General features: G+C 36.8%; 2 protein-coding genes across 3 annotated transcripts in view; one reads left to right on the top strand and one right to left on the bottom strand.

The window, feature by feature from the left end:
* The window catches only part of LOC115220274 (neuroblastoma-amplified sequence), a 91222-nt gene extending 86723 nt beyond the window's left edge, over positions 1 to 4499 (bottom strand). For both annotated transcript variants that reach the window (XM_036509976.1, XM_029790385.2), the window contains exons 1-3: positions 4353 to 4499; positions 750 to 813; positions 56 to 98 (exon numbers count right to left, since the gene is read on the bottom strand). In XM_036509976.1, coding sequence (XP_036365869.1) covers positions 56 to 98; positions 750 to 813; positions 4353 to 4442 — 197 coding nt within the window. In that variant the 5' untranslated portion in view covers positions 4443 to 4499. The remainder of the gene's footprint in view (positions 1 to 55; positions 99 to 749; positions 814 to 4352) is intronic.
* Positions 4500 to 8876: 4377 nt separating this feature from the next.
* The window catches only part of LOC115220269 (stomatin-like protein 2, mitochondrial), a 29746-nt gene continuing 25742 nt past the window's right edge, over positions 8877 to 12880 (top strand). Inside the window, exon 1 of the mRNA XM_029790377.2 lies at positions 8877 to 9035. Within this exon, the coding sequence (XP_029646237.1) occupies positions 8982 to 9035 (54 nt within the window). The 5' untranslated portion in view covers positions 8877 to 8981. The remainder of the gene's footprint in view (positions 9036 to 12880) is intronic.

Below are 12880 nucleotides of genomic sequence, written 5' to 3'. Positions count from 1 at the left end.
AATATAAAATAAAATAAAAATGCATAAAACATTTCAATATATTTTTCATACTTACTTGAAAGGTATTCCAATATTCTTCAAAATATTCCAGAGACTTCCTTCAAAAAAAAGAAGAAAAAGTTGAATTTAATGTGGTGAATGTTTAAGGTTGATTGCCAATAACTTCAGTTGATGACTTTTCAGTCAGAGATCTAATATTTAAACCATTGAATATGTTAAGCCATTACACCTAGAGGGGGGAAACATTCGAGCGAGGTCGTCGCCAGTGCCACTGGACTGGTTCCTGTGCAGGTGGCATGTAAAAAACACCATTTGGGCATGGCCGTTGCCTATACCACCAAACTGGCCCTCCAGGTTCCAGTCTGTTTTGGCTTGGTTTCTACAGCTTGCTGCCCTTCTTAATGCCAACCATTTACAGAGTGTACTAGGTGCTTCTTTATGTGACACCATCATCAATGTTTTTTACATAGTACCAGCATCCACACCAATGCGTTTTACATGGCACCTTGGTTTTAGGATCTCAAGTCTGTTGTGGTGTGTGGATCTTGAGTACAACAAAGCACAACATATCTCAGACCTCTGTCATCTTCATTTTGAGATCGGCATTTGTTCCATGCCCTCCTGGGTCTCTCTCTTCCACAACTTTCCTCCACCTTAAGTGATTTGATCCATTTATTTTTTTAATACAAACACAGCTTTAAAAATTAAATAAGCAAAAACAGAAATTGAAAAAGGCAAAAAAAACTTACTCTGTGATGCAGAGGTGAGTTTGTTCCATATCGAAAGCTCTTTGCTGTCTTTCTGTGGACGATACTGGAAAAAAAAGGTTTTAGTATAAATATTGTAATGATTAATCAAGTAAAACATCATCATATTTTGATTATCTTTAGCAGTAGCAGTTAGAATGAGAAGGAAAGAGTGAAGAAGGGCAATGCTGAATAATTGGCTTAAAAAATATACATGGAAGTATAATTGATTTTTGATAATGTTTGATTGATCCCTAGCTGGTGGCCACGGGTGGAGGCTGTCCTTTCAACCAATATGCTACTGTGGGTGCTGCTGGATAATGGACTCTGGTGACAATGTTATTCCATGCTTTCTGATCCATGGCACTGACCTTAGCAAACTGGACAGGAATGCTAGGACCAGTGTATTGCTGTGCAAGGTGACTATTTCAAAGGAGATGGTGTTAAAACTTAGTTCAATGAATTATTTTTTATTAAACATAACTAGTCCTAGAACTTTTTGAAACCACATCATATGTGGTATGTAGCTCCCATAAGACCTTCTATTTGCCCTCTATGTTATATATCTTTAACACCTTCTTTTCAACAAAAGCTTCAGTTAAAATATCTTTAAATTTCTTACTATTTGCAAGGTCTATGAGTTTCCATGCCTTTCTTTTCCACACTGGTCTGTTTCTCTTCATCCTTCTAGCTCTAATTTCAAAGTCACTAATCATTAACCTATGCTTGGTAGTACATTCTTTGCCTGGGGAAAAATTTTGCGTGCATTTCTAAGCATTTGTGTATCCTGTCTTATAATGGGAATATGGTCAATCTGGTTTATATGCACATTAGATTGATAGCTGATCAGGGGCCTGGTTGGTTTTCAGAAGTTAGTGTTGTAGATCATCAAGTCATTTGCATTACAGAATTCCATCAGCCTTGCTCCCCACCCCTAATTTCTAGAAGCAAAGCCCTAACCCCCATGCACACCATGAAATCCATTGGAGTGCTGCCCAACATAACCATTGAGGTCGCTAGCCACAATAAGAAAGTTACTGTCAATCATCATCAAGGTATTCTGCTCCTAAAAACTGGAATCATCATCATTTAACGTCCGCTTTCCATGCTAGCATGGGTTGGACGATTTGACTAAGATTTGGCGAACCAGATGGCTGCACCAGGCTCCAATCTGATCTGGCAGAGTTTCTACAGCTGGATGTCCTTCCTAATGCCAACCATTCTTAGAGTGTAGTAGGTGCTTTTTACATGCCACTGGCATGAGGGCCAGTATGGTGGTACTGGCAACGGCCACACCCAAATGGTGCTTTTTACGTGCCACCTGCACAGGAGCCAGTCCAGCGGCACTGGTGATGACCTCGTTTGAATATTTCACATGCCACCAGCACAAGTGCTAGTAAGGCGGCGTGGTATATATACCGCGGAATATATATGGTTAACTAAAATACAGTGTGAATTAATGATGAGGTGTCAGAGCAAAGGTTAAAATATGAGACACTTTCAAAAGCAAAGACTTCTTATCTCAAAGTAAAAGAGCCAAGTCGCAGAATACTGCAAAAATTATGAGGTTGGCATTGGTTAAAATTTTGCTAAATCTAAGCAGTGATTACTTCTTTGTCTACCTCATAAAAAAATTATCATTCTGGTATTTGAACTCGTTATAAATAATAATTGAACAATTTCTATTATTTTACTTTACCAAGGAACCTCTTTCCTATCGCTTAACTTTTGGAAATAGCAACCAAACCATCCTGGAATTAGTCAGTCTGAATACAAAAAAAAGACAAAATCCTAAACTAACCGATGCATGTAGTCGGTCGAACAAAAAAAAATCCCCTAAACTAAACAAGCTGACCACAGCACAATATCTTGACAAGAAAGAAAATAACTGAAAAACTTCCACGGCCGCCAAACAAATTACCCAAAAGTTTGTATTGTGAAAGTAGACACTACAGCAAAAGGAACCATATGTTTAGCTGTGTCTCACAGCTCATGGTGAAATTATACTAAGTCAGTCTTACTTTTCATTCTCCTGGAGTTGATGAAATTAGTAACAGTGAGATACGGAGTCAAATATACACATTTTACAAAACTGTCTTCATGTTTAGTTTAATAAAATTTAGTCCCAAGTCAGCCCTTGAGAAGAATCACAACAATCAACGCCGTTTCCATAGAGCAGCTTTTTGTTATAACCATGACAATATTGTCGAATACATCTTTCTTTTTAAGATGATATGGGGTTATTTGAGATAGACCTAGCTACTATTTCTACCAGATCAAGCAACCAAGTAGAGCTTTCTTCGTTGGCTCGTCCAGCAGAATTTTTGTTAATGTTTGGTCCTAATTGAACGCGGATCAGTAGACTTATGATCAAAGACGTCCCATTAGTCGTTTTTAGGTGTATATAAAACCCAATGTGTCCTTCCTCTTTAAAGACGATAAGATGTGATTTGAGGGATATTTGGCTGTCATTTCTAACTGGTCGAGATTCCCTATTATTATTAATGAATCACGACTGGGTCGCGGGCGCTCCATTAGAGCCCCTAATGCTCTTGAGAAAAGCATGATTGCCACACATACTCATTAATCAGTTGTAAATGTCTGTCAGGAATGGTTACTGTTAGTGTTCGTTAATAATAATAATAATATTAATAATAATAATGAGTAGTCAAATACATATATAAACAACGTGACTATGAGATGTTTATTGTATCGTGTGAAGCCAGCATTTGAAATTAAAGTTATGATGAAGTAAGGTTTAAATTAGCTACGATGTTGGTAATAAGAAGAAATGTATCTGCAGCTTAGGAAGAGCAATGCAACAAAATAAACACTTCATATAAACACCACTTCGGGAATGCCCTCTATATCAAAACCAAACGTAGCTAAAAGTAATACTTAGAAGGAACAATATATACACATATATACACTTTAGCTTTTTGACACTATATACGTTTTCGAAGATCTCAACGTTCCATGAAATACTATGCAAGCATGGTAAAATAAACGTTCTTATCACAATGGGGATAAGCCAAATTCAATACATATACATACATATATATATATGTTTTTTATTTCATTTGATGCATATATATATAGTGACTTACTAATATATCTGAAAGATTATACTCAATAGGTTTCTATAAAAGTAATATACATAGATAGCAATTAAACAATATTTAATCATCATATTCCGAATTACCAAGGAAATTCGTTGGAACATTTATTTTTAAGAATCAAAATATGATTTTAAGAAGTTAATTAACTGTTGTGTCATGTCGAATAAGTGATCGTGATTAAGAAACACTTAAGTCAGCAATTAACACGCGTCCGATTGACAAGAAGGAGTACTTGAAAACAAAAAATATTGATGAATAAACAGAAAATCAAACAGTTCTGTTGAGAGTAGAGACAAATACACAATTAAGACAAACTAAAAAGATACGAAAATGATGGCTTATGAAAAAAGAACCTGCCAACTTAGCCAAAGCAGACACGTAGAAGCAACACTTGGAAGTTTATGTACAGCAAAAAATAGCCATCAGTATTCAAATGAAATGAAAAATTAATGCTAAAACAAAAGTATACGTTAAAATAAATATTTACAAATGGTTCTGCATCCACTTTCCATTCGGCATGTACAGTGAGATTGTAAAGAATGTTTTCTTCACTCGACTCGTCCTCCGCAGGCGCCATTTTAACTACGGCCTTCACCTTGGTCGCTTGGCTCAGGCCTTCACCTCTCTAAAAGCAAACTATTCGTCGAGTCAATTTCATTCGTCGGTGGCTTGATACACTTCTTAATACACCATCAAAACTTTCTTCTTTCAATTGTTGATGTCTTCACATGCCAATAATTAATATTTGTTAGAAAGTAATCAGTTACCTCACACTAATTTATGGATCAACATATAAACTATAAATAAAGATTTTATGTTCTGACTTGAAAGTAACTATTGGGAGATTCGGCAGAGCAACTTCTGTCATAGGTTTCTCATTGTCTTGTAGAACCCGTGAAGGCGGCGAGCTGGCAGAAACGTTAGCACACTGGGTGAAGTGCTTAGCCGTATTTCGTCTGCCGTTACGTTCTAAGTTCAAATTCCGCCGAGGTCTACTTTGCCTTTCATCTTTTCGGGGTCGATAAATTAAGTACTAGTTACGCACTGGGGGTCGATATAATCGACTTAATCCCTTTGTCTCTCCTTGTTTGTCCCCTCTGTGTTTTGTCTTTTGTGGGTAGTTAAGAAATAGGTATTTCGTCTGCCACTACGTTCTGAGTTCAAATTCCGCCGAGGTCCACTTTGCCTTTCATCCTTTCGAGGTCGATTAAATAAGTACCAGTTACGCACTGGGGTCGATGTAATCGACTTAATCCCTTTGTCTGTCCTTGTTTGTCCCCTCTGTGTTTAGCCCCTTGTGGGTAGTAAAGAAATAGGTATTTTGCCTGTCTTTACGTTCTAAGTTCAAATTCCGCCGAGGTCCACTTTGCCTTTCATCTTTTCCGGGTCGATAAATTAAGTACCAGTTGCGTACTGGGTCGATGTAATCGACTTAATCCCTTTGTCCTTCTTTGTCCCTTCTATGTTTAGCCCTTTATGGACAATATATAGATATGAATCATTAGCTGTTCCATTAATTTATTGAGGTGTTTACTTATAAATATAAACGGTACAGGTTAATGAAATACTTGGAAACTGAAATTTTAGTGAGGTTATTTTCTTCGAATATATCACATCGACGCTCAGTGCACACATGGCAAACAACAAAGGGATCGCTAAGTGAGATATGAAAGGGCTCCTGTTAAGCCTACCAGTAAAATGGTAAAACCCTTGAGCACCCTACTTTCAGTGAGCTGAGGAAGATATCGCGACCGGTTGAATTTTAAACATTTTTAAAAATCAAGTTTGAGAACTGCCCTGGGGGACCTCACAAGTAGTGCTCACGAATGTCCTCGTGGCATACTCTACTGCTTCACATCCCAGTTTCATTCAAAAACCCCGAACTAAAGGCTTGAGTTCCGAAGAGAGAGGGTCGCTTCCAATCACACCCAACTGTTAAGGATAGATACAATCAGTAAGCTTAAGGAGACCCAACTGACGTATGAAGGGGAGAATACTCTCGAAAAAAATTTGTTATGAGCTTTGTGAAACATTCAAAAATCAATTCCAGCCGTCTAGGAGATGTGGTCGTCAAGATGATTGATGAAGGTGGGCTAAGTCCAATAGGAAAGGATGGGATCAACTTCTTGATATTATTTGGGGATAAAGATCGGTCTTAAATTAGTCAGTAGTTCGAGCTAGATGGAAGCTTCCCTCTCAAATTATTCGAGAGATTCGGTATAGCTCGGAAGAGAAATGGAAAGAACATGAATTATCCCTTAGATTTCGACGTTGATAGCTTTTCTGGAGTTTGGTACCTGACTGACATTTGCAGCGGTATTTTTTTTGTATTTGCCCTCACTCCATTTGAGATCCAGAAACCGTTAGTGAGGTTTCGTACAATTTGAATTGGATATACCTCCACATATGTGCCCATCTGACTTTGTTGCCTCATAACTTCTAGAAAAAAATAGATATTTTTCAATGAAATTCTTCACAAATACGCTTCAGGTGGTGTAGATTCCGATTATATTGGAATTTGTGTTGAATTTTTTCCTGAGGGTGATGTGAGGAGTTTCGGAAAATTCGCACGATTCGGCTTTGTTACCTCATAACTTGCAAAAAATGGGTATTTTTTAATGAAATTTTCTACAGTTATCAACGATTGTATTATTATTAACTAGCAGTATCACCCGGCGTTGCTCGGGTTTGTAAGGGAAATAACTATATAAGCATTTTTAGAGAGTTATAGCCAAAAGATAGCAAAAAAATGCATTAAAAATGGAAAAAAAATTATGGTAATTTTTTTTTTAAATCGTTGACTCATCGTAGACATTTTTAGAGAGTTACTTCTCTTATATAATAGCGAAAAAAATGCATTAAAATGGAAAAAATGATGGTAAATTTTTTTTTAAATCGTAGACTCATGGTAGACGCTCGCTAATACCCAGAAGGGCTCGATATGAATCACGACTATAAGATACCCGCTTTTGGTTAAACTGCACCGCAAAATGTGGGAGTAGTTAGGAATCTAAATCGTGGGAGACAGACACACAACCTTACTTTTATATATAAAGATGGGGGGGGGAGAATTGGTGAGCACGTACACACACACATATACTAATGCATCAATTTTTGTTCCAAATTTCCAGTTTCACTTTGTAGATATATGTGTACGAGTCCACCAATTTTGCTTTTCATCTTAAATTCCCATATGATCGTAATCTACACACTCTGAAAGGTATCTATATAGAATTTCGTTGAAAAATACCAAATCTTCAGAAAAGCTATGAGGAAACAAACCTGACGCGTGAGAATTTTCAGAAATTCCTTTCCCAATCACGAATTTTTTTTCTTTTTTTTTTTTTTTTCACAACAAATTCCAATATAATCGGAATCTACATCATCTGGGAGTGTATTTGCCGTAAATTTCATCCAAAATATTCGTGTTTCTGGACGTTATGTGACAACAAAGTCGAGGGATGGGAGCACACTTTTGGAGCTATGCCTTGAAATGTATCAAATTATTTTACCATACCATCTCTCCGATACTCTTCAAATAGAATGAGGATGAGAATCCATCCGTGGAATCTTTTCGGTTTGAATGGCAGTTTTTAAAAATAATTTCCACGTAACTAAACACTTTGAAACTTCGTATACTGGTAGAATGTGTTTATAAAACATCTTATTTTCTTGGCTTTATTGAGAAAATTCTGTAGTTTGTAAGATATTTGTTGTTTTTTTCTGCAATTTCAACCAATCAATGACATCTATTGGGGTGAAAACATTCTGTGCCGTATGAATATGTCCCTCGTTTAAGAAACAGATTGGGATTATTTACATTTCTGAAGAAAAAAAGATACGCTTCCCCCTAACCCCAAAACAGATTGAAATGCAATAGATTGATACTAGGGTCATAATTATGGGTGACAATTTCGTATGACACCGCTAGAAAAAATTGCCGTTCAAACCGAAAAGATCCTTTGATTTTGTAAATGAAATATAAGACAAGTTATCTAGTCAGGTTTACTTTCCTACTTGTTTTAAATTTTAAACCCACTCCATTTACAGCTTTCATATTTTGGCACAAGACCAGCAATTTCGGGGGAAGGGAAAGTCGATTACATCAATTTAGTACTCAGCCGGTACTTATTTTACCGACCCCGAAAGGTAAAGGTAAAGTCGACCTCAACAAAATTTGAACTCTGAATGTAAAGACGACGAAATGACGCTAAGCATTTTGTCCGGCGTGCTAACGATACTCAGAACATATATTTATTTCTTTATTGCCCAAACAAGGACAAAGGGATTAAGTCGATTACATCGACCTCAGTGCGTAAATTGTACCTATTTAATCGACCCTGAAAAGGATGAAAGGCAAAGTCAACCTAGGCGGAATTTCAACTCAGAACGTAGTGGCTGACGAAATATCTCTAAGCATTTCGCTCGGTGTGTTAACGATTCTGCCAGCTCACCGTCCTACCCAGTACAACATATATTGGCATATTCGCCAACCTGATACAGATCGCAAGTGTTGTGGGCGAGAGCATTGTCTTTTTTCTCATGATTAAATTTTGGCGATCCTTCGGTATAAAAACGCCAATTTGCATTCTTAATTTTCAGTTCCTTCACCCTACCTCCCAATTTTTCGTTTTTAACTTTTTTGCGAAAAAAAATAATTGGTGTAGTGGAGGAGATTCTATGCTTAAAATTACGGAGATTCTGAGAATTAAACTGAAAAGTTTTTTTTATTTTATTTATTTATTTTTTCTTTACCAATTTCAGTTTTTTAACGTTGATTGCTTTTAAGATAATTTTCTTTCATTTTGAGGTCTTAAACCGAAAAAATCCCTGCAAAAGTGTAATCGCCGTTGTTAACAGGAATCTGATGAAATTTTTGTCAATATTTCCACTTTTATTATTATCACAATAATTATCGATGCCCGTATTTATAGATTTATGACATGTGAAGCCTTCACATTTCATTGTTATATAAACCGAAACCCGGTTTGGGAAAACGGAAGTGCGAGTCACATGACGCGCGCAACTGTAGTAATTGCTCCGACTTCCGTTACTCGAAGGTTGTGTCTTAACGTTTCTCGAGTGCGGCTTTAATTTTCTTTGCGCGAAATCAAAAATGAGTTTGCTGAAGATCCTACGGCCTCAGTGTTTGCTGTCGAAACGATATGGAGTCAGTATTGCTTTATTTATTCTTCTCTTTCTTTCCCTATACCTTCAGATTGTTTCCTTTTCTTGTTTTTTCTTTACAGAGTTTCAGTTTTGCCGGCAATCGGCAACACGTTGCTTCCTTCCTTTCGAGTTGTTTCGTTTATTTCAAACTAAAACCTAATCATTATTTATTAAATTGCCCATATAATTAATTACGAACAACCACTCTTCCCTCATTTATTATCCTTTCTCTTTTTCTTCTACCCACATCAATATTCCCAGCTGTTCTATCTCTAGTCTTCTTTTAATCGATCGAATTTGGCCATTGAAAGATTTACCGTTATTATTGGTTGTTCTGCCTCAGGACAGCTCTGATCAAGCAGTTCTATAAAATGTATAACAACCATAATTGCCCCCTTTTAAATACAATAATATCTAGATGACAATATCCAATGTCTTTTTTAAAACGGTGGGGGTGTAACTTGGCTGTCATTTCTAGCATGTCGAGTTTCCAAGACTTCGTTAGTCCATCATGTTAACATTGAACATGTAACTTGGAAAGTCTAGAATTCGAGACCTGTTAAGGATGTCGATTTAAGGGCAATCATGTTAATTAATTGGATTGGGTTTAGTTGTGTACATTTTAATTCGTGTTGTCACCAAAGAAAATATTCTGCTCGTAGTATGACTATATAGTTACAGCATAAACTGCCGAAATACTTGTCCATTTCATTTGAACGTTCCTCGTTCTCTGAATGTGTCGCATCGTCTCATTTCTTCAATTTTTCATAAATCGAACAAATTGAGTCCAACAAAAACGTTTGAGCGTCGAGCAAGAATGCTCTTCGGTTTTTGTACCAGCTTCTTACAGTCTGAGTTTAAACACAACCGAGGTCAACTTTGCCTTTCATCATCTTTCTGAGGTCGAATAAAGTACTAGTCAAGTGTACTAGGATCGCTCTCCTTAAATTTCAGGATTTGTTCCAATACTAAGAAACGTCGCTTTTATCCCGCTGAGGTCGATAAAATAAGTATCATGTACTGGATCGATATAATCGATTATTCTTCCTACCCGTTAATATTTCTTGCATTGTACTTGTGTTAGAAATTGTGATGCAACATTAAATTCAAATTTCTAGTTGAAGCTGTTCCTCTTCGATCATTTCAAAAATCCTGATCTCACTCTTCTAAAACTTGGATTTATACCAAATTAAGGAATACATTTTATTAGTATTATGCTTTGATTTTTGTTAATAACTAATGAATATTCTACATTTGTGGGCCAAGCTATCGTTGGTAGCTATAGCTTTCAAGCAACTACCACCACCACCACTGATTTGGCTTAATCTTTCTATGCCGTACAATGTGTATGTGTTATGTAAGATAAAGTTATTGACAATGTTAAGCGAGTACCGTAGGCGTGTAATGCAGCTGACCGTGCCGATAATTCAGTTTCAATTCCTTGTGTAGCCTCTTCGTTTCTCACATCGCTAATGCCCTTGAGAAAGGCACTCATGTCAAACTCGTTTTCCTTTCCTATTTATGTAAATTTGAGTCCGTGCTTGTGTAGGATATAAATGAGAATATTGGTGAACCGAAATTAGGACTCGATGTTACACTTATATGAGCTTTGACATTAATGAAGAAATCAAAAAAATTAACTAATTTTCGTATTAAGAATTTTATTCAACATTTTATTAACAAAATCCACTGGTTTACGAAGAGATGTGTTTCTGTTCGTGTAATTAAAAGAAAACTGACATCGGGGAGAAATCACGTGTTGATATACCTGCAGTTGTTTGATCCTTTATAATTAGATATCTTTTTACGAAAGTAGATTGGACTCATCAGGTAACATTTTCACACAACATTGCCAAAATCATAACGAATATTTTATATATTTTTGTATTGTTCTTCTGATTGACTGCGACAAGTTCAATGATGTCATGTTACTACTACTAATTTATGCTGATAATGTAGTTTCCATTTAGCCGAAATCTCTTGATAATTTTGGATCCCACTCTCCTATTCTTTTTTTTTTCTTACACGGGCATGTAATGCTTTTGTTTAAAATTATTTCTGTGTGTTGGCGGCTCTTCGAGGGGCTAACTGGTTTTACTGGTTTAATGCCCTTTCCTTGCGCTAAATATTCGATTATTTGGAAATTACTGGTCAAACAATTTGCAACAGACACTTTAGGAAACCAGCTGACTTCCTCACCGCCACCCAATCTGACAAAGAGATTACATCCTCACTAGCAAACTGGACAGAAGGGTTAAATACCAACACATTTCCTGATGATTAGTGGCTAGTTGGCTTCAGAGTCAGCAAGGCAGATAGAAACGAAAGCCGACATCGAGAAGGAAAACAATTATCATCATTTAACGTCTGTTTTGCATGTTGGCGAGCCACAGGGTTGTGTCGAGTTCCAGTGTCAGCTTTGACATGATTTCTATGGCTGGATAAAGAGGGGCAGGTGACTTTATGCCAAGATATGGAAACTAAAAGAGCCTGCAGTTGAGAATAGGTTTAAAGAAATTCTAATTCATGCATATGGGTGAAGGGAGGAAGATTTGGAAATTTGTAGTATAGATGGCAACCGGAAACTCCTGTGAATCCCATGAAATAACCTCCTTAGAGTTACAGATCAGATGTGGCTGGAGCGAAGTCCCAGCCAAACCTGAATGCCATGTGAATGATACAGTTGATGAAGCAGTAAAGGTTAAGAGATGAGCATTACCTGATGGCTAGAAGAGTTGCCAAGTTACAGGTACATATGGCTAAAGGTAAGGCAGTAAAGAAGAGGTTTATGCATATCCTGCAGAGATGTGAAGTTGTTTAGAATTGTGAGACTGTGAGAGAGAAAATTGAAATGTCATTGGCGAGAAGAGAACTCAAAATGATGAAGGCATACTTGTCATTGATGTTGAACACAAGGAAGTGGCATGGAAATGCTATTATAAGAGGCTGCTGAATGTGGAGAAGACATAGAATTAAGAAGGGCTACCTCCTGCTGGTTTTACAGAGGGGCCAGCAATTCAAGTTGACAGCAGCAGGACAAAGTAATCAGGGACATGAAAAGACGGAAAGCCACATGTTCATTGGGGAAAATTGCTTAGAGATGTTCAAAATGTGTGTATCGTAAGCGATTTTTTTTTTTTTTTTTTTCTTCTTCTGTCTTCCTTTCCTTGGATCTTCCCTTTTTCTATGTTTCTGACAAAGAGTTCCACTCGAAACATTAAATCCTCCTTCTTTCTTTCCTTTCCTGAGCATCCAATAACACTATACTTGTTCCACGTCCTCGCGTTGTTGTGTTTTCTCTTTGGGTTTTCATGTTTGGATTAACTATATATATATATATATTATATATATATATATATATATATATATATATATATATATATATATATATATATATGTGTGTGTGTGTGTGTGTGTAAAAAGTAAAAAATATATACAAACTGGGACAAGAACGTGAAACACCTAGAAAACGACACAAGAACCACAGGACAGGACATTCGAAGTCATCAGTCAAGAACCGGATCATCTTCGCAATTTCGGCTGATTAATCTTGAGATTGCTCCGACCTGGGCAGCCCCCAAGGGAAATCTAAGCTAAGCGCATTAGATCCCTTGGAAGAAAGCTTCGAATGTATACAACACAAGGACGGAAAACGGATGATGTACACGAATAAACATACAGAAATACGTGAAAACAATAAAGAAACAATAATCAACAGTGTATGTGCTTTGCTTGTTCACCAGTTGGCTGCATTTTAGCAAAATACATACTTTATGTGTGGTTGATGATGCTTACAACACTAGTGCCGCTTCTAATTCATATTAGGCGTGGCTGAATGATAAGAAG

Source organism: Octopus sinensis, linkage group LG16 (genome assembly GCF_006345805.1).
Source record: "Octopus sinensis linkage group LG16, ASM634580v1, whole genome shotgun sequence".
In the NCBI taxonomy this organism is placed as follows: domain Eukaryota; kingdom Metazoa; phylum Mollusca; class Cephalopoda; order Octopoda; family Octopodidae; genus Octopus; species Octopus sinensis.
The sequence above is the reverse complement of the archived record's forward strand: the minus strand, read 5'-3'. Positions and strand labels throughout refer to the sequence as shown.